The 25823-nt window shown below is 38.7% G+C and overlaps 1 protein-coding gene across 1 annotated transcript in view; it reads right to left on the bottom strand.

Annotated features, from left to right (window-relative positions):
- SUCLG2 (succinate-CoA ligase GDP-forming subunit beta) overlaps nt 1-25823 on the bottom strand; it is a 281980-nt gene that overhangs the window by 15708 nt on the left and 240449 nt on the right. Inside the window, exon 10 of the mRNA XM_055557476.1 lies at nt 7336-7456. Coding sequence (XP_055413451.1) covers nt 7336-7456 — 121 coding nt within the window. The remainder of the gene's footprint in view (nt 1-7335; nt 7457-25823) is intronic.

The following is a 25823-nucleotide window of genomic DNA, read 5'->3' as shown; positions in this document are numbered from 1 at the left end:
AGGGACTCTCAAGAGTCTTCTCCAACACCACAGTTCAAAAGCATCAATTCTTCGGTGCTCAGCTTTCTTCACAGTCCATACATGACCAGAGGAAAAACCATAGCCTTGACTAGACGGACCTTTGTTGGCAAAGTAATGTCTCTGCTTTTGAATATGCTATCTAGGTTGGTCATAACTTTTCTTCCAAGGAGTAAGTGTCTTTTAATTTCATGGCTGCAGTTATCATCTGCTGTGATTTTGGAGACCCCCAAAAATAAAGTCTGACACTGTTTCCACTGTTTCCCCATCTATTTCCCATGAAGTGATGGGACCAGATGCCATGATCTTCGTTTTCTGAATGTTGAGCTTGAAGCCAACTTTTTCACTCTCCACTTTCACCTTCATCAAGAGGCTTTTGAGTTCCTCTTCACCTTCTGCCATAAGGGTGGTGTCATCTGCATAACTGAGGTTATTGATATTTCTCTTGGCAATCTTGATTCCAGCTTGTGCTTCTTCCAGTCCAGCATTTCTCATGATGTACTCTGCATAGAAGTTAAATAAGCAAGGTGACAATATACAGCCTTGACGTACTCCTTTTCCTATTTGGAACCAGTCTGTTGTTCCATGTCCAGTTCTAACTGTTGCTTCCTGACCTGCATACAGGTTTCTCAAGAGGCAGGTCAGGTGGTCTGGTATTCCCATCTCCTGAAGAATTTTCTACAGTTTACTGTAGTCCACACAGTCAAAGTTTTGACAGTCAGTAAAGCAGAAATAGATGTTTTTCTGGAACTTTCTTCCTTTTTCCATGATCCAGAGGATGTTGGCAATTTGAACTCTGGTTCCTTTCCCTTTTCTAAAACCAGCTTGAACATCTGGAAGTTCACAGTTCATGTATTGCTGAAGCCTGGCTTGGAGAATTTTGAACATTACTTTACTAGCGTGTGAGATGAGTGCAATTGTGTGGTAGTTTGAGCATTCTTTGGCATTGCCTTTCTTTGGGACTGGAATGAAAACGGACCTTTTCCATTCCTGTGGCCACTGCTGAGTTTTCCAAATGTGCTGGCATATTGAGTGCAGCACTTTCACAGCATCATCTTTCAGGATTTGGAATAGCTCAACTGAAATTCCACCACCTCCAATAGCTTTGTTCATGGAGCTTTCAAAGTATCTTAGAAAGCAGCTAATAAGTATTAGTAATATTTTTTTTTATTATTGTAATTCAGACTCTGGTAAGGTTTTTCTATCACACTTCACTTTCATGTGTCATTGCTTGGTTTTTCATAATATGCTGGGATGGTGGACACCCATTTCTCATATCACTTTTACTAACTAGGCAGACAATGGTGGGTGTTCTGAGAACGTGAACCAATTTTAGGACTAATACAAAAAACGTTATTTTTGAAGTTTATCTCAGGTAAAACAAAGTATGGTGTCAAGTTAAACAAAAACTATCAGTAGACTTGTTCAAAATGTTTCTGCTTCTTTGTACCACTTTGCCTTTCTCTGTCACCAGAGACAAAGAAAAGTTTGCTATGTTTAGAAAAACAGAAGGATCCAAATGATACTCTAAGGTTAGGTAATACATAACTGAATGCAGAGAGATTTGTGAGAGGTGCAGAATTTATGTTTTAACCAACAGGAAATCAAATGAAAACATTTATATTGAGTCTAAGAGAAATTCCTGAGAGGGCTCTGTCGTTAGCAACTTCTTCCCCACTAAAAGTACTGAGAACAAGACTTTTTGTGACAAGAGATTTGGGGTTTTGATTGGTTTATCATTTTAACTGAGCTGTGCTATTGGGGAATAATTCCCAATGCCCTGAGTCCTGAGTATGGTTTACAGGGCCCTTCAAAATGGAGGTGACTTATTCACTTGTCCATCATACTTTTCTTTGGATCTTCCCCTGTACTACCACATCTCTGTCGACACACAGATTCCATCTGATATTACAGCTTCATTTCAAATAAAGGATGTTCAGTTCAGTTCAGTTCAGTTTTCAGTCGTGTCCAACTCTTTGTGACCCCATGGACTGCAGCATGCCAGGCCTCCCTGTCCATCACCAACTCCCAGAGTTTACTCAAACTCATGTCCATTGAGTCAGTGATGCCATTCAACCATCTCATCCTCTGTCATCTCTTTCTCCTCCCACCTTCAATCATTCCCAGCATCAGGGTCTTTTCAAATGAGTCAATTCTTCACATCAGGTGGCCAAAGTATTGGAGTTTCAGCTTCAGCATCAGTCCTTCCAATGAATATTCAGGACTGATTTCCTTTAGATTGGACTGGTTGGATCTCCTTGCTGTCTAAGGGACTCTCAAGATTCTTCTTCAAGCACCAATTCTTTGATGTTCAGCTTTCTTTATAGTCCAACTTTCACATCTGTACATGACTACTAGAAAACCATAGCTTTTAGTAGACGGACCTTTGTTGGCAAAGTAATGTCTCTGCTTTTTAATATGCTGTCTAGATTGGTCATAACTTTTCTTCCAAGGAGCAAGCGTCTTTTAATTTCTTGGCTCTAATCACCATGTGCAGTAATTCTGGAGCCCCCCAAAATAAAGTCTCTGTTTCCACTGTTTCCCCATCTATTTGCCATGAAGTGATGGGACAGGATGCCATGATCTTAGTTTTCTGAATGTTGAGTTTTAAGCCAGCTTTTTCACTCTCCTCTTTCAATTTCATTAAGAGGCTCTTTAGTTCCTCTTCACTTTCTGCCATAAGGGTGGTGTCATCTGCATATCTGAGGTTATTGATATTTCTCCCGGCAACCCTGATTCCAGCTTGTGCTTCATCCAGTCCAGCATTTCTCATGATGTACTCTGCACAGAAGTTAAATAAGCAGGGTGACAATATACAGCCTTGACTTACTCTTTTTCCTATTTGGAACCAGTCTGTTGTTCCATGTCCAGTTCTAACTGTTGCTTCTTTTCCTGCATACAGATTTTTCAGGAGGCAGGTCAGGTGGTCTGGTATTCCCATCTCTTTAGGAATTTTCCAGTTTGTTGTGATCCACACAAAGACTTTTGCATAGTCAATGAAGTAGATTTTTTTTTTTTTTAATTCTCTTGCCTTTTCTACGATCCAACAGATGTTGGCAATTTGATCTCTGGTTCCTCTGCCTTTTCTAAATCCAGGTTGAACATGGAAGTTCATGGTTCACACACTGTTAAAGCCTGGCTTGGAGAATTTTAAGTTACTTTGCTTGCATGTGAGACAAGTGCAACTGTGCTGTAGTTTGAGCAAATAAAGGATGACTACACCCTAATGTCATCCTCTCCCAGACTTTCTATCTAGTTTCCACTTCTGACATTCCTAAGTCCATTAACTGTGCCATTTCTGGTCACAGATTTAAACCTTAGGGCCCCACTTTCTCTCATCTCCTTTTCTAGTTCTGTTCTTGTTCCTATTCAATTTTACCTCTATCTGGCAAATTTGCTTGGGTTTTAGATTCTACCTAACACTGTAAATTCTGGCTACTAACTTAATTGTCCCTCTCAGTTCTTTTCATCCATAACATGCTGCTACAAAGACACTGCTTTCTCCAGGAGAGCCTACTGATCTACTTCGGTTCTGGCTTTCAGTTTCTGCCACTGTTATAATCCCAGTACCAACTCCCAAATATGTAATAGATCTAACAACTTGCTTCTGGTCCTTTACAAATTTCCTCCTTCTTTAAAGCTTAGTTACTTTCACGTTCAGCTTGAAAATCCTCCTTTTATAACATGTCACTGCTAATTTATATCTGTAATTGTACTATAATTACAGTAGTCAATATTGAGTAAGTTTTTTTAAAAAAAGGATATGCCATATTCAATATTCTGTGATAAACCATAATGGAATCGAATATGAAAAAGTACATATATATGGTAAAAATTAACACAACATTCTAAATCAACTATACTTCAAAAAACAAAATACAAGGTATGATAATGAATGTGGGCTAAGCTAAAACAGGCTCAACTTAAAGAACACACACTTTAGTACCTTAGCATAAAGAGCACAGAGCTTGGTTTGTATCTGGTTGTCTTTATGGATAATACGATCACCAAATTTCTGTATTTTGTTATCTATGATCAGAACCACGACAGCAAACTATGATGATGAAATGAGGGGACCGATAGAAAAATGTCACCCTCCACATTTGTAGGCTACATATATTTGGGGCCCAGTACCCTCTTCAAGCTCATCTTCAGTTCCCCATGGTATGGTGGACATTCTTAAGTGTTAGTCAGTCAGTCGTGTCTAGCTCTTTGTGACCCCATGTACTGTAGCCCACCCTCCAGAATCCTCTCTCCACGGGATTTTCCAGGCAAGAATTCTGGAGTGGGTTGCCATTGCTGCTGCTGCTAAGTCACTTCAGTCAGCAGCCCACCAGGCTCCCCTGTCCCCGGGATTCTCCAGGCAAGAACACTGGAGTGGGTTGCCATTTCCTTCTCCAATGCATGAAAGTGAAAAGTGAAAGTGAAGTCGCTCAGTTGTGTCTGACCCTCAGTGACCCCATGGATTGCAGCCCACCAGGCTCCTCCATCCATAGGACTCTCCAGGCAGGAGTACTGGAGTGGGGTGCCATTGCCTTCTCTGGGGTTGCCATTAGGTATGAACATTTCCAAAAGCCAGGCTGGTGATTTTGTGAGATGCCCCCAAAGCTACTGCTATTAATATAGAAGCAGATTTTCTTAGGGCAAACAATGGTTTACATTTTATATATATATTAGCTTGCACTGTTAATTTTACTTTTTGTTTTATTTCCCCAATTATCTAGTAACTGACATCATTTCTTATAGGTCTACGCACACTCCTTAATGTCTAAAGCTCAATGGCTTACACATAGTACTTATAACATTACTTAATTAATTTAAAAACCACAAGCATATACCTTGGTAATGTTTTAATTAAAAAGATACAAATCTAAAAAAGAAAAAAATATAAATCTGATGGTCTAACAGACTTAAGACATTTCGAACCCTGAATTGCTCATGGAGACTTGCTCCCCTTTAAGAATACATGAAGAGCTGACTTTTAGAATCTGAGGCTCACTGGTCATTTTGACCCTGAAAACAGTTTGAGATCAACATTTTAATCTGAGTTATAAATGCACTGATGAACACACTAATTACCTAATGAATTTTCACTGCAGCCTTGCCAATCATTTCAATCATTATCCTTTCACTGAAATTATTTTTATTGGGATCAATCATGTCACATTTACATTTGTAAGAACTTTTAATTCAATTATATGTTTTAATGTCCATATTAAACTTTGCCAACTGGAGCCCCTGCTATTTTAATTTTTCCTTTGTGATAATTATTTCTGTCAAGTCCATATGGTGTACATCTAAGTCTGTGAGGTAGAGAATCTCAAGGAGGTAGAGGGTAAGAGAAGAAAGAGACACAAAGAAAGAAGCAAGCAGAGAAAAATGGACTGCAGCTGTTCTGGAGGTTAGACTTCAAAAGAAAACAGTGCTACACAGTTAGTGTCAAATTATCCCTGGACTTTATCTTGAGAAGAAGAAAGTCTCTAAGGAATTATAGCACCAGAATGGTGAATGGAAAAAGTACACTGTCCCCAAAATGATACTCCTGAAGTCTGCTTGATCACTGTAATGTGAATTTGTTGACAATGTGGATGGGACTTTTGCATAATTTTCACATCAAACTGTCTGTTTCTGCTTCTCCACTACAGTGCTCCTCAAAGTGTAGTTTACAGAACCCTGGGCGAGGTCTGTGATGTAAGAACTATTTTTAAAGTAGTAATAATAATAATATTTCTCTGTTGGCATTTGCCCTGATGAAGCAAAAGTAACTGGTGGATAAAACTGCTGGCATGTAAGGATCAAGCAGCACTGATATGTACTAGTATTCATTTTATTTTTCACCACCTCACATTCACAAGGAAAAGTTTCCACTTTCAAGTAAGAACGTCCTTAATGAAAAAAATAGTAATTAAGTTTCAACCCTTGAGTACACATCTTTCTAATACTCTGTGTGATCAAATGGGCAGTATACAAAAAGCACTTGGCTGTATACCGAACTACAATGAAAAGCATGTTATAATTGTTTGAGTAGCAAGCTAAAACCCCACTCTTCCATGGAATACTATTTTTTCTTGGAATAACAAAGAACATACTACACTTGTTCAGTCTTAGATATCTGGTAGACATTGTCCCCAAAATGGGTGAATTAAGACTGTTACTGCAAGGAAAACAGTTTACCATCCTGTGGATACTGTGAAAAATTTGTATTTTCAAATGAAAATTAGAATTCTGGAAAATTTGCATCTACCACCTTGACAACTTCTCAATACTTAGAAGCTTTACTGATAATGGTGTGATAGTAACAGATGTGAATTTTTTGATACTGTATGTTGAAATGTAGTAACCTTTGGAAGATCTGCACAATCCAAAATTTTCCAAAAGATCAATAAATCACACACGTGTAAAATCCACTTACTGTCTAAGACAGACCAATGGATTTTAACATAACAGAGTATAGAAAGTGCATTGAAATAGTTTCAGATTCTTCATTAAAACTAACCTTTAATAAAGAAAGTATTACTTATAGATTTTAGTGTAGCAACAAGGATTAATGTTCAGAATTATACAAAATGATTATTAAAAAATGCTCACTTTTCCAGATATATGACTCTATGAGGCCAGATTTTATTCATATACTTCTACCAAAACAGCATATTGCAAAGGTTCTGATACAGAAGCAATTATTAAGCTAGATATTAAAGGGATTTGTAAAACCATAAAGTGATACTGCTCTTATTATTAAATTTAAAATAGTTATTCTTCATAACTATATACATATATATTTACATATAAAATATATAATATAAAAATTAAATTATTACTAAAAATAAGTATTTAAAAATTTCTAAGTGGTTATTTTTTTTACTAAATTAATTTATTAATCAAATAAGTAAATTAATAAATATTAACAGATATAACCCAAAATAAATAAGAGGTCTTTGGGTTTCTCAATTTTAACAAGTAAGGAAGTCCTTAGATGAAAAAGTTTGAGAACCTCTGCTGTCACGTGGTGAAAAATTCTTGGAGCAGCATTTCTCAGAGTGTTTTTCCCAGAACACCAACTCACAATATGATTCATAATAAAAGAGTTCCACTCTAGAATATGTTTGGAAAATTTGGAGACTTATAACATATGCTATTCTTGGAGAGTTGCAAACCAGATTAGAAGTTCAGAGAGGTACTTCTGTACTGCATTTGTGTCATCTTATGTAACCCAGTGTTTCCGTATATTGACTCAGGAAGTCTGTGAATGCAGAACATGCTGGTCACCTGATCCTGAAGAAGGATGTACTGGCACTGTGGACATCTGTGGTAACTTACCTTCAAGCCGGACCACCAGTGGCACCTTGAGTTCCAGCTCCCGGCAGGCTTTGGTGATCCCATTGGCAATGATGGCACAGTTGACAATTCCACCAAAAATATTGACTAGGATGGCTTCAACCTGAAATCGAAATAGGAAGGTGCTCATCAAAATGCTGACAGTCAACATTCCCTCAAGTAACTGGCTAAATAGCAAAGATAATTAAATAATGCTCTCTTAAAAAAAAACACACAATAAAAAGACCAAGATGTTAAGAAAGTTAAAATTTAATACTTAATTAATAAATATCACTAAATAACATTACCATATTAACCCAAATTATCTTATCAATCACTTCTCTGAATTCAAAATGAGTACGCCACTTATTTCTTATATACTATCTTCTGCTTTGTCATATATTGCTGTCTGGTACTGTTATTTTATAAGCAGTGTCATTTAAAATTTCATGTACTTACATTTTTTCTCTTTATAGTTTATACTTGATTTTTACCTGTCATGGTACCTTTTAAAATATTTCAAAACTAGTGACATTATTTGTTTTATTTTAATAGGTAAAAATTCAAATTTTTCTGCTGCTGCTAAGTCGCTTCAGTCGTGTCCGACCCTGTGCGACCCCATAGACGCCAGCCCACCAGGCTTCCCCATCCCTGGGATTCTCCAGGCAAGAACACTGGAGTGGGTTGCCATTTCCTTCTTCATCAAATTTTTCTATGCCTCCTTAATACTTCTTTGATATGCCAGAAGTATATATTAATACTTAAAATTCATAGGTAGCTTAATAATCTTAAGATAATGACATTTTTAATTAAAAACAGACCCAATAAAGAGATACAAGTTTACATTACAAGTAAGGATATAAGAAAAGTCATGCTACTGACTAGAATTTTTCTGAAATGTAAATTTAAACCCATTATGTTAACCTGTTTGTACATATTCCATATTCAAAGGCACTTGGGCCACCCCCCAAAAAAAAGTGTACTTGCCTTGACTTGATAAATAGGTTTAAGAAAATCCTGTATAATTAACATGAAGAACAAGATAATGAAGAGAATTCATTACCTAGATTAATTGATAACACCCACAGATAATGGCTATTCATCAAGCTGGAGGCATCAAAATTCCAACAATGGAGTGACAATTAAATTCTGCCACACTAATTGCAAAGCATATATGTGTGTGCTACATGCCATTTTTAAATTCCATTTATTCCAATATGCTAAATTAACTACACAAAACATATGAGAAAAGAACACCTTACATTTGTTCAGCACTTAACTGCTTTAAAAGTGCCATTACATGAACTCTCATTTTTAATTTTGATACTCGCAGTATGTACAGTAAGTACAGTGAGGATTAACCCTCTATACCGGATAAAGCCATTCAGAAAACCCACACAATGTGTCCCAATGTTACACAGCTAACAAGCAGCAGAGGTGAGGCTCCAAGTCAGCTTCTAGATGGCCTGCGGATACTTCATTCATGCCAGCTCCTAGAGCTAGAATCTTGGGCAAGGAACATACGCCATCTAGAATATGGCTTTCTCACCTATGAAATGGGAATAACAGTACCTAGTCCATAAAGTTATTGAAAGACCTAAATGAGAAAAGACACATGACATGCTTATTACATGCCTGTAAGGTACTTTATGGGACCTCCCGGGTGGCTCAGTGGTCAAAAATCCACCTGTGGTACTAGAAACACAGAAGACACAGATTCAGTCCCTAGGTTGGGAAGATCCCCTGGAGGGCACAGCAACCCACTCCACTATTCTTGCCTCGAGAATCCCATGGACAGAGGAGCCTGGTGGGTTACGGTCTATAGGGTCGCAATGAGTCGGACATGAAGCAACTGGCATGCAAGGTTATTTACGGATATTTATACATGCATTTACTGACATAAGCAATGGTGAAAGTGGACAGGTTACCCAGACAGCATGTACAAGAAGGAAACCTTTCAGCAGACTACAGCTATGTTGAATTTGAATGTAATAGAAAAATGAACTTATTAAAGTTCAGCAAAAAGGTACTGTTTTAAGAATAAAATAAATGAGCAATATTTTTCAAACCAATTAAGAGACTGGGGCTACTCCCAAAAAAGAAATCTCCCATTACTATTCACAGCAGGCTGACTGGTAAGCAGAAGTTTTCCTTCTAATGATGGCTATTAAATGCTGTTAGTATTGAGGCTTGGTATAGCAGTTGTTTCCAAATAGCTGTGGGATGGAGAGAAGTTTGCCAGAACAATGGAAGAAAAATACACTTAAGAGCAATAATGACTCCACAGGGTCCAAGAGAGAAACTCAGGAACAGCTGAGGCTTACTCAGTTTCTGTAGAAGAACTAAGCTTTCTAGTAAAGTACACACTGGCCCATGTACATCTCTGCCATGGTCCAACTTGTACATTTTTTTAAGGATGAGTTCAGATGTCAACAAATTCTCAGTGAAGCTTTTCTCTATCATCAAGTTACGGTGAATTATTCTGTTTAATCCATCTAAAACCATATAATCATTCTAGAGAGTAGTCACACCACATACCACAAACATACGTAAAGTCATCCACAGTGGCAGGAGTGGGGGACTAGAGGCAGGAAGATGCCTCTGGCCCTGTGATTCAGTTCTACTCAGTAGATATATACCCTGGAGTCAGTATCAGATATGAGCTGTGACACTGCTATTGCCTCATACAGTATAAGTTCCTTTGAATCTTTCACATCAGTCTCTCATTGTGTTTAATTAGCATCTGACAAATAAAAACAGATACTCTTCATACAACAAGTTGTACCTAAAAGTGAGTCAACCACTTCAACCAGTATTGAACCCTCAGAAAAGTTCTCTTTTTAAAAGGTGGGGGAATAAGTGGCTTTGTTAGGTGTGCTGAAAGAAGAACAGCTGTTCTCAAGTGTAGTATATCCACCCCGCATCTCCATGCCCTAGGCACAACATTCAGGGCAGGTCGCCTCTGTGCTCCTCTACAACAGGAGTTTGTTTTTGTTTGTTTTTTAATAAGGAGCTAATGTAATCCATGAAATAGTGCAATCACCTAATAAATAATAGTTTAAAGACTGGAATAAATTAAATTAATTTCAATAGACACTTAATGGTCATCTCCCTTATATTAGACACAACAGAGTTAAGTCCTTGGGATATGGAGATGAGTAAGGTGTCATCACTGTACTCAAAGAACAAAGACAAGTTTGAGAGTCAGACTAGTAAACTGTCAACTGCAGTCCTGGCTCCACAGTCTCATGGAGCTAAGACCAGGGGACGACCAGTGGTGCAGACTATTGTAGCAAGAGGGGCCTTTTGGAAGACCTGATGTTCCAGGTGTCAAAGAAAAAGAGAGAGCAGGAACTCAGGTAACAGAGGGCAGCCAGGATGAAGGCAGAGCTGTTACACAACTTGGTTCACTCAGGACCTACAGGCTGAATGGGGAAATAACCTGAGAAAATGCAGGTGAGGTAGACTGGAAGGCACCAGAGGCCAGGGATGGGAACTTGGTTCTCTTGGATTATTCCTTTCTTTCCCAGAGCTGGGTGAAGACAAGCCTTGAAAGCCTCCCTTGGGGTAAAAAGGGGAGTGATGGGAAAGAGAGAAGAGTGAGTATGTGAGCAAATGTGAGGTGAGAAATACAGAGCAACCATGTGAGAGCATGAGAGACACTAAGAAAGACAACCAGTGAGAGAGAGAGCATGACAGAATGTGTATGTGAGAGAAAGAGAAGGAGAGAAAGAATATGAGTGATACTAACAAAGCAGTTAAGATTTTTACAAGAACAGCAAGACACAGAAGCGAACAGGCCGCTTAGCTCAGGGACACGGGGTTGTTTGGGAAACATGGTGTACCATGGGCATCACGATGAAATCACCACAAGGGTGATGCAAAGACCCCACACCACCAGAGACGATGTGGTCGTCTCCTCCTACAAACTAATTTTCTGGAGTCAAGCACTTTAATGGAAAGCTGATTTAAGCTTTCACTTTGGGCTGATTTCTACTATAATCTGCAATCTCAAACTGAGAATGAAATTAAGACAGTTTGAAAATGAAAGCCTTGTGACATCATCATTATTATTATTTGGCATTTATAAAGCATGTCAAATCTGCAATGTGTGCCTCACGTGTTCATTTATTATAATCCCTAACTGCTGCTCCATGACAATACCAATAGAAACTTTTAATAGTCTTTTTTCCCCTCTGGCAAAGGGAATGTTTTTAAAAGTTGGCACTGGGCCTTTTCATGAATTCGAAACTCTCCCAGAGATTCCTAAGTGCTTTCAGAAGTAGGCTTTTCTAAATTCTTGGGTGAGGATTACAAGAGTTGCTATTTACTGTTTCATAAAAGTAAAGATCATCTAGCGAGGAGGTTACGGTGTCAGATCCACCGCACAGGTCCCTGGACCACAGACAGCCACTCCCAATGAGGGGTCTGTAGCAGCTGTTGGCTGCTGTGCAGGTGGCTGGGCAGTGCAAATGCAGGTTTTTCAAATGTTTGTGTGTGTTTGGCTTTGCAAAATACACTCCAGCTACAGATTTCAATACACAATTAAAGGTAAAGAATGAACTTCAAAAGAAGAAAAGCTACAGCTTTGGCATTTAACAAGTTCTTCTCAAGCTGAAACAAACAAAAATCACAAATAAAACCCTTTTGGGGGGATGTAATCACTTTGAGAATTGAACCCCGGTGGCTCAGTGGTGAAGAACCCGGCTGCCAACATAGGAGATGCAGGTTCAATCCCTGTGTCAGGAAGATCCCCTGGAGAGGGAAATGGCAACCCCGTGCAGTATTTTTGCCTAGGAAATCTCATAGACAGAGAAGCCTGGTGGGCTACTGTCCATGGGGTTGCGGAAGGGTGGGACATGACTTGGTGACTAAACAATGAACACTAGGGAACCTCAATCAGAAAAGTTCACACACACGGAAATTCTTTGACATAATTTTAGGTAAGTCCTATCCTTTAGAATTTGACCTCATAGGCAGATAAGAGCAAAAGGTAATGTACAGTATATACAGATCAGTTCACTTCAGTTGCTCAGTCTTGTTCGACTCTTTGTGACCCCATGTACTGCAGCACGCCAGGCCTCCTTGTCCATCACCAAATCCCACAGCTTGCTCAAACTCATGTCCAACCTCTCTGTTGGTGATGCCATCCAACCTCCTCTGTTGTCCCCTTCTCCTGCCTTCAATCTTTCATCAGGGTCTTTTCTAATGAGGCAGTTCTTTGCATCAGGTGGCCAAAGTATCGTAGTTTCAGCTTCAGCATCAGTCCTTCCAATGAAATTCAGGACTGATCTCCTTTAGGATTGACTGGTTTGACAGCATAGGGTAAATTTCAGGGGAATTGTGAACTCTTTGCAACTATTTATAAAATTTTGTTAGAATGTACACTTTTCCCAGGAAAGTGTTCAAAATCTTTAAGAATCAAAATATTAATAATAATCTCAAATACAGCAATAGCTAACGTTTACTAAGTATTTAAGGGCTTCCCTGGTGCCTCAGTGCAAAGAATCCAACTGCCAATGCAGGAGATGCAGGTTTGATCCTTGGCTTGGGAAGATCCCCTGGAGAAGGAAATGTCAACCCACTCCAGTATTCTTGCCTGGGAAATCCCATGCACAAAGGAATGTGGCAGGCTATAGTCCATGGGGTCTTGAAAGAGTCAGATATGATTTAGAAACCAAAACAGCAATTAGGTATTTAGCAGGTCATAGTAGGCAGTATTCTATTTTATATATATTAATACACTAAACACATAAGTAGTATATCAGATGGATACAATTTTTATCCTCATTTTACAGATAAGAAAACTGAGAGTACCAAAGTTCTGGAGAATCACTGGAGCTGCACCTTTACTGTCAAATGTCTTTTGGAGCCAGTAAACCCATCAAGGTCCCACAATACATACTATGCTTATATTGTCTCATTCATTATCAGAGCTGATTCTGCCATAAACATGTGAGGTAAATATTATCTATCACATTTTACATGTGAGAAAAGGGAGGCTCAGAGAGGTAAAGTGACTTGTACCAAATTATGCACCCAGTATGTCATCAGAATCAAAACTTCAGTTGTTTTTTCTTTAAGATTATCCTGGCTCCTTTTAATGAAAGGTTAAGTATTCATAGATTGCTGAATGAAAATTATATTCTTGAGAGCCTGTTCTGTGCTAGGTACTCTTTGACCATAAAGTGTGGTTGGTAGCTAGTTCGACAAGAAAGATTTTTATACAACAGACCAGAAATATTCTACATGTATATCTTAAATTATAAACACTGATTATCAGTCATGAAGGCCAGGCAGCCCGGGTACTCTGAGATCACAGGACAGGTTCCTGTTACACTGCATGCTGAGGGAGGGCCTCATGCAAGCAGTGAGATTTAGCACAGTATCTGAAGGACAGTCTAGAAGAGGCCAGGTAGATTACGAGAGAATGAGGAGTAAGTACTTCAAGTACTTCAAGACCCAAGAACACTAAGGGCAAAGGTCAAGAGGGCAGGACAGAACTTGATGCCTTTGAAAAACTGAACAGAACCTGGAGGAGTATCAGGAGGCTGGGACTTCCAATGTGAAGCAGTGGGAAATGAGATGGACTACAGCTGCAGGAACCAAATCAGAGTCTTACAGAGCAAATGTCATGAGTTTTGAAAAGACTTTCATCTCCATATATCTATGCAGACTTCAGGGAGGTTGGGAAGCGAACTATCATTATTCAGCATCCACAGTGCACTCACATTAAGTTTATAAGATGGGTTTTAGAACCTCTATTTCATGGATAGACTAAAGTTGAGAGTTTAGGGTTTCTTAGCTTTTAAGGCAGAGAAGGCAATGGCACCCCACTCCAGCACTCTTGCCTGGAAAATCTCATGGACGGAGGAGCCTGGTAGGCTGCATTCCATGGGATTGCTAACAGTCGGATATAACTGAGCGAGTTCACTTTCACTTTTCACTTTCATGCATTGGAGAAGGAAATGGCAACCCACTCCAGTGTTCTTGCCTGGAAAATCCCAGGGACAGAGGAGCCTAGTGGGCTGCCATCTATGGAGTCGCACAGAGTCGGACACGACTGAAGCAACTTAGCAGCAGTAGCAGCAGCAGCTATTAAGGAGTCACAGTGTCAATGAGGCTCTTTCTCACCATATCACATGCAGAGCTGTCTGCAACAGCTGGGTGATCTTAGGGGCACTGCTGACATACACCAGGGGTTAGCACACTGGTTCTCGTAAGAACTAGTATGCTGTGTGCACTCAGTCGTGTCTGACTCTTTGAGACCCCATGGACTACAGCCCACCAGGCTCCTCTGTCCATGGAATTTCCAGGAAAGAATACTGGAGTGGGCTGCCATTTTCTTATCCAGGGGATCTTCCCAAGTCAGAGATCAAACCTGCGTCTCCTGCACTGGCAGGTGGATTCTTTACATACACTATGGACACCTGGGATAAGAGCTGCTGCTGCTAAGTCACTTTAGTCATGTCCGACTCTGTTCGACCCAATAGATGGCTTCCCACCAGGCTCCCCGGTCCCTGGGATTCTCCAGGCAAGAACACCGGAGTGGGTTGCCATTTCCTTCTCTAATGCAGGAAAGTGAAAAGTGAAAGTGAAGTCGCTCAGTCGTGTCTGACTCTTAGCGACCTCATGGACTGCAGCCTACCAGGCTCCTCCGTCCATGGGATTTTCCAGGCAAGAGTGCTGGAGTGGGGTGCCATTGCCTTCTCTGGGGATAAGGGCTAGTTAGGCTAGTTAGTAAATATTTTAGGCTTTGAGGGCCAGTCTCTGTTTCAGTTACCCAAGTCTGCTGTTGTAGCATTAAAGCAGTCCTAGAGAATATGTAAATAAATAAGCAGACTATGTTTCCATAAAACTTAATTCACAAAAAATAAGTGGGAGGCCAGATTTGGCCCATGGGTCATAGTTTGCCACCCCTTGACACAGACACAATTTGATTGATGGTTATTTTCAGATTCACGGCAACCACCTCTCCTTTTCTTTTTTTAAATCATATTGTATTTCTCTCAGAGTGACTTTTCAGAGTTTAAGATCTCTTCCTTTGCTGGACCATTTTCTTGCTTTCATCAACAGCATTAATGCATCTAGGCTGTTGAGTTCAGTTGCTCAGTCGTGTCTGACTCTTTGCAACCCCATGAATCACAGCACGCCAGGCCTCCCTGTCCATCACCAACTCCCGGAATTTACCCAAACTCATGTCCATCGAGTCAGTGATGCCATCCAGCCATCTCATCCTCTGTCACCCCCTTCTCCTCCTGCCCCCAATCCCTCCCAACATCAGGGTCTTTTCTAATGAGTCAACTCTTCGCATGAGGTGGCCAAAGTACTGGAGTTTCAGCTTCAGCATCATTCCCTCCAAAGAAATCCCAGGGCTGATCTCCTTCAGAATGGACTGGTTGGACCTCCTTGCAGTCCAAGGGACTCTCAAGAGTCTTCTCCAACACCACAGTTCAAAAGCATCAATTCTTCAGCGCTCAGCCTTCTTCACAGTCCAACTCTCACATCCATACATGACCACTGGAAAAACCATAGCCTTGACTAGACGGGCCTTTGTTGGCAAAGTAATGTCTCTGCTTTTTAATATGCTATCTAGGCTGTAGCAATGGCTAATTAAATAAATGTATCCACTCCAACATCAATAGCACTCATCTGAAACAAACTTGTACCTTTAACAAGTTCATAAAATGAACTGAATGCCTTTGTTCTTTTTGTCTTCCTGACATTGGCTAGAAGCAAACAAACAGAAAGACTTCAGCAATAAGCCATCCATTTTGCAATGATTATTGCAGACACTTAAATACTATACTGCATTTAGAACACACTGTAGTGTATACATTAAGCACAGTAAGCACCACTACTGGGTTCCGTCTGCTGCTTCCAGTCGCTGCTAATTCAGTCCCAGTGCAGTAGGCACTGCTGATAAAAATCAAGCAAGCGTGTTTACATTAGAGAAGATAAGGACTTTCTTTTAATCACAACTTGTTTTAATTCTGAATGTTGTTGCTCTTGTTTAAGCATCTGTTTTTCTCGAACTGTTTTTCTCTTTTTTTCTTGTTGTTTTTATTTTCCTGCTGAATTCTAATCATGTCTTCTAATCCATTGGCAGCCAAAGAAGGAAAATAAATGATGAAGGAAATTAGATGCAGCTTGGATAATTGATGTTTGTATGCCTGCCTTTAATAAAAACACTCTGCTAAATTAGAGAGGAGTCTAAATGGATTCAGTCAATAGGGAAGTGATTCAGGTGAGGCATTCAATCCTGGGATTTGTTGTAATCTTAGAAATAAGCTAACAGATCAGTTCAATTGGGACCAGATCTGCCTTTTGCTGAAATCTGAGTGAGCTTCCACAGCTTGCTATTTTACTTTTGATTTGTTCCTGAAGTTTGACATTATTTTGTTTTGTACAAAATCAAGCTCTAGGATCCTTGGGTTAAATAAAGTAAATGATTCCAAACTTATACATGACATGAGAACAACAGTATTTCTTGATGAACACCCACCCACTCTGCCCTTTTAGTTTCTTCTAAGAAAGAAATACTATTAGTGAGTAAACAATCGGCCTGAAGAGCTCAGAATTTAAAGTAAACATTTCAATCCCAAACAACATTTCAGCATTTTTAAGTGATCAAGATAAATATCTGACCATTCTCCCCCACAATTTTGGAGTATCTATCTGTTATCCCCAAACTGATAGCATGGAAATGACATATGATGGATGAGCAATGCTTGGTTGGAAAGCGAAGTTTCCCTTAAGCTTGACCTCTAAGATCACCCGGGATGAAAGAAGGAAAATGTGTCTAAATCACCATACGTGTATCCTGTGAGCTGCTCCTCACAAGGATAAGTAAAATGGTATGGAGGCTTAGCATTTATTGCATATTAATTTTCCTAGGTGCTAAAAAAGATGCACTACAACCTTCCCTGGCATGTAAGTTGAGACTCAAGGAGCTTAAATAAGTTGTCCAAGGGCACATAGCTATTAAGCAGTGGAGTCAGGATTTGGACCAAGTCAGTCTTACTTCAAAGACTCCCTTCAACAGTCTTTCTATAACCAGTCACTTTCATGATTAATCAAGAGTCCCAGTTCTATTTTGATTTCATTTCCAAGTTTCAAGGAAGTCTTGAGTTCTAAATTCTGGTGGCCAACTATTCCTTGCTTTCAAATCTCACTGCTCAATTAAAATGGATCAGAGTAAGATATATTTTATAGTTTCACAGACCAGTGGTTTTGGTTCTTCACAACCCAACATGATCCCTGCTTACTGAGTTGTCCAGAGTTTGTGGTTTGCAATCCCTACTTAAGACTGCAGAGGGGTCATGATGTTATTACAGTGAGTTCAAAATCCACAATCCCTCCTGAACTGGAGTAGATATCCCTATAAGACTCCTTTCTGTAGACTGGTAAGCCACCCTTTTTTTCTTTCTGATGCACTGAAATTTATCCCTTTGCTAACACTATTATTTCTATTTTTATGACCAAGAATATTCTAATAGAGAATCATGCCATTAGAGACATCACTGTGGACACAGATTTTAAATATCAGACCACAGAATGGCTGGTGGGAGGTATGGTAACTATGTTTGAGCGACTATTCAAAGTGCTGCATTGAGACTAATGATGGAGCCACGTCCTGGTTTAGAGAGATCTGTGACCTATTCAGAGAGGTTTCTGCTATAGCAGTGGGGGAAAGAGGCACAACAAGTGTGTTAGAGATATGTCTTCCTAACTTTACAGTTAGTTACCTAATGCATATTTTGATATTTTGATAATTAGCACTTAAAAGATTTAGTCTGTCAACAATGTTCTCTTTTAATGGCTTTTACTTAATACAAAGAAAATAATCAGACAATCGGAAAACCCAATTCAGATTCAGCACGATCACTCACAATCTCATTAACTGTGCATGTTTACATATACACAATGGAGTATTACTCAGCCATTAAAAAGAACACATTTGAATCAGTTCTAATGAGGTGGATGAAACTGGAGCAGATTATACAGAGTGAAGTAAGCCAGAAAGAAAAACACCAATACAGTATACTAACGCATGTTTAGACATATTAATTAAAAAAAAAAATTGAATATGGACTTCTAGCACTAGAAAAGACCAAGGCACCTTCCATTATGAATACTAGTTTAACAAGTTAAAAGATACTCTGCATACTGAACCATATAAACTATAAAGTCATTCTTGCTCCCAGGACAAGTACCTATTTCTTTAAGTCAAAGTGCTCTAAAGTGTGGTCTATGAAGCATTTGGCTTATGTAATGCTGCATGAAAAAACAATGATCTGGTCAAATAGTATGAGTTCACTCTTAGGAAAGCTTTAGCAGAGGATGTGTGTTCTAACTTAGAATACCCAACTTCGGTCATTTATTGCAAAAGTGTCAAAGGGCTGAAAATTTGACCCCCAGAAAACTGTCAAGGAAAGTATTCAAAAGCTGGTATACTGGGGTGTTATGTGGCATAGGAATTTAGGGTCCTTCTCCCCAAAGATGCTAATCATTGCACTATTTAGATCATATTTGCATGAATCTGCAAAACTGGGAGGCTTTTATAATTAAGAACAGCAACCTTGATTACTTTGGCCAGTCCAAGGATGGGACACAAATGTTTCCCCAGTTACCAGTAAACATAGTGGTGGTGGTGAAGTCAACTATTAACAGGATTTTCAGGAGAAGGAAAAATCTAAAGATGGAAATACTGGTTGGCATTATAAGTAGGCACAGGAGACAAGTTAAAAGGACTGAAGAACACAGAGATTCGAGGGAATAGCACAGACAGACATTTTTCATCTTTTACAGAGACATTTTACAAATCCTTTTGAACTGAGAATCAGAACCATCGGCAGGATTACAAAAACCACTTGAACATTTACAATGGCAAATGTAAGGTTCTTTTTCAGAGTCCTGCATTTAAAATAGCTCTTGCAAAAACTACTATGATGTGTAATTTGGCCACAGAGCCATTTGAAATTAAAAGAAAAAGGAAAAAAAAAAAAAAAAAAAACACAGCAAGGAGATTTTGGTCCTATGATTTTACCAAGAAGCTTCAAAAGACCTAAGGAAAGAGAGAGAGTGAGCTCATTTAAGAAATATGCTATTAAAATGGACTGTTAAGAAATATTTTGGTTACAAAACTGCCTTCCCAGCTTAACAGATAATTGCTTTCGAGGCAGGATGCTTACTGCTTATAATGCAATATCTATATTTTATTTGTAATGGAAGCTACATTGATGCAGATTAAGAATATTTATTGGCACATTCTTTCTTAGCAGTATTTAGCCAATCATCACAAACTTATGTCATATTGATAAATGTGAATATGTATACTCCATCATCATTAGTTGGAGAGTTAATATAGAGAACACCCATAAAATTGGCAACTTGGTGAAGGACTCATTTGTTAATCTATAAACAGGATGTCTCTCCATCTACTGTTGCAACATTATCATCTCCACAGGATAACTATTCCTACAGAAAAGGGAAAAAATGCTTTTATGGGTGATTTCTTTGCTTTTATTCATGACTGACATCAATTAAAGAAAAAAAAAATTAGCTAAGCAGACAGAGCCAAAACTTAGGACCACACAGATTCGCACTTCACACCACAGAGAAATGAAGATAAATTTAGTTAATAGCAAAACCCACTGTTTCTGTAAATAACAAGTCTGTGTAAGATGAAGGTGGTATATAATGATTCTGTGATGCCTCATACATCTGTTCAAACCTACTTGATCATTTAGTTTTCTGAAAAACAAAGAGCTGACAAACATTCTTATGAGAAACCCCTTAATGGAAAAATATGTGACTAGGAAAAGTAGTAACGTAAGTTTCCAGTTAAGATCTCAATAAGTGACCAGCTATTTACTATACACTAAAATTCATGTTTAAGTTGTTTTAAATAATATAATTTTTAAAACATATACATATGTTTCTTTTTATAACAGATCTCATCAGTATATTTGTGAAAATCAGTTTACTGCCAAGTTTCTTTGTAAGAACAAGTTTCCAATTCATTTTCTAAAATCCCACCCTTTATTCATCCAGTAAAATGACCTCCAACACCAAATCTTACCCCCACAATCTTAATCTCCAAAACTGTCACTGAAGATAATATTCTTTGGTATCAAAACTTTAATTTCAGGTCAATCAATTCAGGCAAAACACAAGTTAACAAAAACTCCAAAAAAGGTACCAATTAAAACATCTATAATTATTAAAAATCAATATCCCATTTGAAATAGCACTCTTCTGAAATGTCTGGGTAGGACAGGTACCTAGTAAGATTTAAACTCAGGAAAAGAGGAAAATCTATAGAATTCAATCTATGTCAACTAGCAGCATCAGCTGTCACTGTCATCAAAAAATATGCTCTGCTGTAGACCATATTTTAAAATTGCTGATAACACTGTCTGACCTCACTGTAATCTGTTGTGTGGAAGCCTGATTTGTTTATTTAGCTGCTCAGCAAATGTCAGAATACCATGTCCGGAGCAAATTAGACACCACATTGGCAAAGCACTCTCCACAGCCTGAAAAGAAAGAAATTTAACCAGACTCTTTGCATCTCAATGTCTAATTGCAAGGTGACTTGCAATTCTTATTTTCAGCGTAATGAAAGATAGGTTCAGTAAGTCTGAACTCTCCCATCTCTGGTTAATCTTTTTTAGACCTCAGTGGATTTCTCCAGTTGTTGACAAAAGGATTCAGAATATTCTACCTGAAGCAAATACTCAACAGTCAAAGGATGTCCCTTGGGATGTATCCAGGCTGTAAATCTGCACTCCCACCCTGTTCCTCTGGGTCTTAGAAGGCCCAGGGTCTAAATCAATGGACTCCTTTCTCTGCTGACACTGGGAAGACTTGGCTGGAGGAGGGGGTAGTTGAGGTGTTTCTACTCATTCAGGCCCCTCCCAGAGAGGTTGTCTTGAGTGGCTGGGTCCCTCCACAAAAGTCTCTGATCATGTCAAGAAAGTCATCTCAGACTTGCCCCAGGTTCTTATACTCTCTCTTAGGTTTTCATACCCTCTATCCACACTCTCGGAGAAAGCAATGGCAACCCACTCCAGTACTCTTGCCTGGAAAATCCCATGGATGGAGGAGCCTGGTAGGCTGCAGTCCATGGGGTCACTAAGAGTCGGACACGACTGAGTGACTTCACTTTCACTTTTCACCTTCATGCACTGGAGGAGGAAATGGCAACCAGTGTTCTTGCCTGGAGAATCCCAGGGACGGCAGGGCCTGGTGGGCTGCGGTCTATGGGGTCGCACAGAGTCGGACACGACTGAAGTGACTTAGCAGCAGCAGCAGCAGCAGCATCCACACTCTCTTTCTCAGTGTCTCTGTAAATAATCTGTGAGTACTCAATTTCTAGCAAGACTTATAAGAACATCTTATTTTGACCAATTCAGCTTGAATTTGAGAAAATCCTTTTGAGGCTGAAACTTCTAAAACTGGAAGCTTAATTTTTGTATACTTTTCCTCTATAACATCTTTCATGGACATGACTTAAACAATAAAATAATTGAAAAATATCTGAACGCTCTCAGTTTAAGCCATTTAATGAATATTTTCAAACAGTTTTTTCTCTTGCTCTTCCGGGAGATGGCTAAAAATCTGAAATTACTGTTTATTAACTGAATCTACACTCAAGGTAAAGGCAGGAAAAGGAAAACAAGCCAAAAGCTTTGTTATCTTGGGTCCCGTCCATTATAAATGACAAATGATAGCCTGCAGGTGAAAACGAACTTCTCAGCACTGAAATGGCTTCATCTGGTTTATTAGCTGCAAACAAAAACTAACGAAGACACGTCTAGCAGGTGACTTGCAATTCTTATTTTCAGCATAATGAAAGATAGGTTCAGTAAGTCTGGATCCCCATGTGGCCTCCCAGTCTGTCTAAAGGAACACAAGTGGCAAGGAGACAATCCGGAAAAGATGGTTAAAAAGTAAAAATGTAGGTCTGCAGCCTTAGCCAAAAGATAATGCTTAACTTCCACGAAACTCCAATGACCTAGTTGCAAGTAGTGGCTTCACATTTACCCAAAAAGTTACTTTATTCTTTTTTTATCAAGTAAATAAACTGCGCCATTGAGCAATTAATAGTCAACAATAAAATGCACCCCAAGGGAGTAGGTATAGGATAGCTTAACAAAAAAGAAAAAATATATAGGGAAGGAATAGTTGTTCTCAAATCACACAAGATCCATGTAGCTTTATAGGAAGTGAACAGCACTTGGAAAGGCCAGACATGCACACTTATTACCCAAATCCACACAAGTTAGATAAGCATGTGCTTTCCTGATAGCACTTGCTTTTCTCTACCCTAAACCTGTAACTACACTATATTCTCTGAAACATCTGAACAAAAGTCCCTTTGTTTGTGAAAGCCCACCTCACTTATCTCACACAGTCCCTCAGTGCATTTATTTCTTGAATGTGTTATTTTCCTATGAGCTAGATCCAAAGGGTAGTCTTAAATCTGGTTAACAACTATTAATGTTGTATCCAAGTGAAAGCAGCTCCTTGAATAGGCAGACACATTTTTTTAAATGCCTTGAAGTACCTCTTTTAAAATTTCTTTTTAAGATTACCTTGAAACCAAAAAATCACAGCCAAGTTTTCAGTCCAGAAACCCTGAGATCATCTTCCGAGTAGCTCAAGACTAGTTAAGGTGATCTCCCATTTTTTGTGTGCCCACAGTAAGCGAACACGTCTACCTCACAGTGTGATCTGTAAGGTTTCCTTTCACACCATGTCATCTAGTTCTCCAAAGTTATTATCAGCAAGCTGGGACAACCATAATGTCTGCCAGGCAGGTGTGAGATCAGGAATTCCAGTTCCTGTGTGTGAGAACAGGCACGTATGAGAACAGGAGTTTTATGCTGTAGTTTCAAGTGGCTATCTTCATAGATGCACAAGGTACATAAAGTTCAATCAATTTCCTGATGAAATCTACTTCAAACCCCTGACAAATCTGATTGTGCTGCTTAATTGATTCTCAAAAATTATTACAATATATGGTATAGTGTTACAATAAGTTAAAGCAAGAGCAATATGAAACATAATTGTGACAGGCAACCACTAGAGGCCAGTGTAATTCAACATGGAGAAGGAATTTATAATCAATCCCTGTGGAAAACTAACATTATTTCTCTCACTTAAAAGTGGAGCTCTTGTGAATTGAAGAGAAAAACGATGAAGAAAGCTTTTTTAATTCTCTGAAGAGGAAATTTCAAAGTATAAGAAAGATGAGTAAAGAAAAGACGACTCATGAAAAATTAGGCAAAGAGAATTCCTGTCTTCAGAAAAAAAAATAGTATTTCTATTTAATGTTTGACGTTTCACAATGTAAGCACAAATTTAACCTACTTGGCTTAATTGTAAGCTTTTCCATAAATGTTTCATTTGGCACTGGCATTTAGAAATAACTAAAAATCTGGAATACCTAGAAAGTGCCATGGTAATCTCATTTTGAGGGCAATCATAATGCTAGCTGCCCAGACAAAGCCAAGGGTTTTGAGAAGGGGTGGAAAAACTGTACATTTGCAATTCCCTTCCCTTAAAGAATTGTATTCAGAAAAAGTACCTAATTGTTCCTTCTCAGACATGGAATAATTCACATAAATTCATTTAGTGCTCCATTCATACTGAATAATACATTTCTTAATAATGGTGCTACATGATGCGTACAATCCTCTTTTAGCAAGGAACTGAACCAGGCTCTCAAAACTAAAATTAGGAGTAGAAATGAGAATCTGATTGTTTAATAAAGCTTAGACAAAACAGTTGGTAAGATCCTATGTAGGAGATTTTACTTTTTAAGAGAGAAGATGGAACAGTATAACACATAATCCACAGACAAGTACTCTTCCTCTCTCCTCCAGCAGGGAAAGGCACCTTATAGAATGTGTACATGCCAAGGAGATTAATGAACCATAAAACCTCAGATGCGGACAGGACCTGAGAGGTCAGCCAACAGCTGCTTGAACATTTTCAAAGACAAGAAACTTCTACTTTGCAAGGTGGCCCATTCTACTGTCTTGGCTGTAAACGTTTGAAAATAATTCTTTAATCTTCATACTAAGAGAACTCATCCCACACACAACAACATGTTGCTTTGGTTCCTGAGGTCAAAATGAGAAGGCAAGATACAAAGATGAACAACATATGACCCTGACTTCAAGGTGCTGTAAAATTCCACCCATGAGGTTCTGATCCTCACTTCTGACCCATAAGTACTGGTTCTTTCAGTTACAAGCTGTGTGAATTAGTTACTTTCTTTGGACATCAGTTTTCTCAACTGTAAAATGAGGATAATAATGGTACTTGCCTTGCAGGGTTGATGCCAGCATTAAATGAGATAACTCAAGTAAAACACAAAGCCTAATGTCTTGAAAATAGGTACTCAGTAATCGCCACCACTGCTAGGCAGTTTAGTCGACAAATAAGTCATTCAGCCTTTACCAAACTCCCATGAGGGATGACTTATTAACCTTACTTTTAGATATAGAAGAACTGGGGATCAGGAGAATGGTGACTAGCTTCCAATACTCAACAGCTAATTCATGTTCAGATAGGGTTTCAACATGCGCTGATCTCACTACGAGAGTTTTCACTGCTACACAGAGCTGCTTCCATGAAACATATGCTTGTCATCACAAATACAGAAAAACATTTGGGGAAATGCGATGGGGTAGAAAAAGGAAAATGGAATTGGAGTTGGTTCAAAAAGACTTACAGCTCAATTAAGGTCAGGCATTAATGTAACTGGGGTACTCTGTCTATAAAGCATGCAAAACCATAGGCTGATCTTACTGAAATGATCTTCTTTTCAAACAGTGCATTGTGCCATAAACAGCAGTAAATGAAGAAGATAACAATCTACAACAATGTTTTCCAAAATAAATTAGACTGTCCACAGGCAAATTATCTAAGGTTTTTACCTCTGGCTTCAGGAGAAGTGATATAATAAAAAAGAAGGTGGGAGAGATATTATTAAGCATGAGTGCAGAACAGGGTAGGAAATAGTAAAATATTTTCCTGTTATTGACTTAAATTCATGCACCACAAAGTAAAATTACTGACCTTTCTTAGTAAATGTCTTCATAAGGGGAACCTCAAGAGTACGCGACCCAGTCCACTACTGTGCTATACCATGACATACATGCATGCTAAAGATTTCTTCCTAGGTTAAAAAGTCCTACTATGGGCAGGCTGATTTAGTAAAAACTAAACTAGCATAGACATACAAACATATATATATATATGCTTGTTGTATGTTCCAACTAGAGATGAATGAGGAAAATGGTTATCATTTTGTCCTGTTCCATTGCGGTATACCAGATTTCACCTTAAGGCACATAAAAGTTTTGTCAATAGTCAGGTAAACAAATAATATTAAGAATAGTTAACTTTAAGCACATTATAGGTATTAGGTTCTTTTATCTTCATAGAAAGTTCAGGGGTGGAACCTGGAGGAT

The sequence above is a fragment of the Bubalus kerabau genome, chromosome 20, assembly GCF_029407905.1.
Source record: "Bubalus kerabau isolate K-KA32 ecotype Philippines breed swamp buffalo chromosome 20, PCC_UOA_SB_1v2, whole genome shotgun sequence".
Classification (NCBI taxonomy): Eukaryota; Metazoa; Chordata; class Mammalia; order Artiodactyla; family Bovidae; genus Bubalus; species Bubalus kerabau.
Note: the sequence above shows the minus strand (reverse complement) of the source record. Positions and strands in the feature narration are given on the sequence as shown.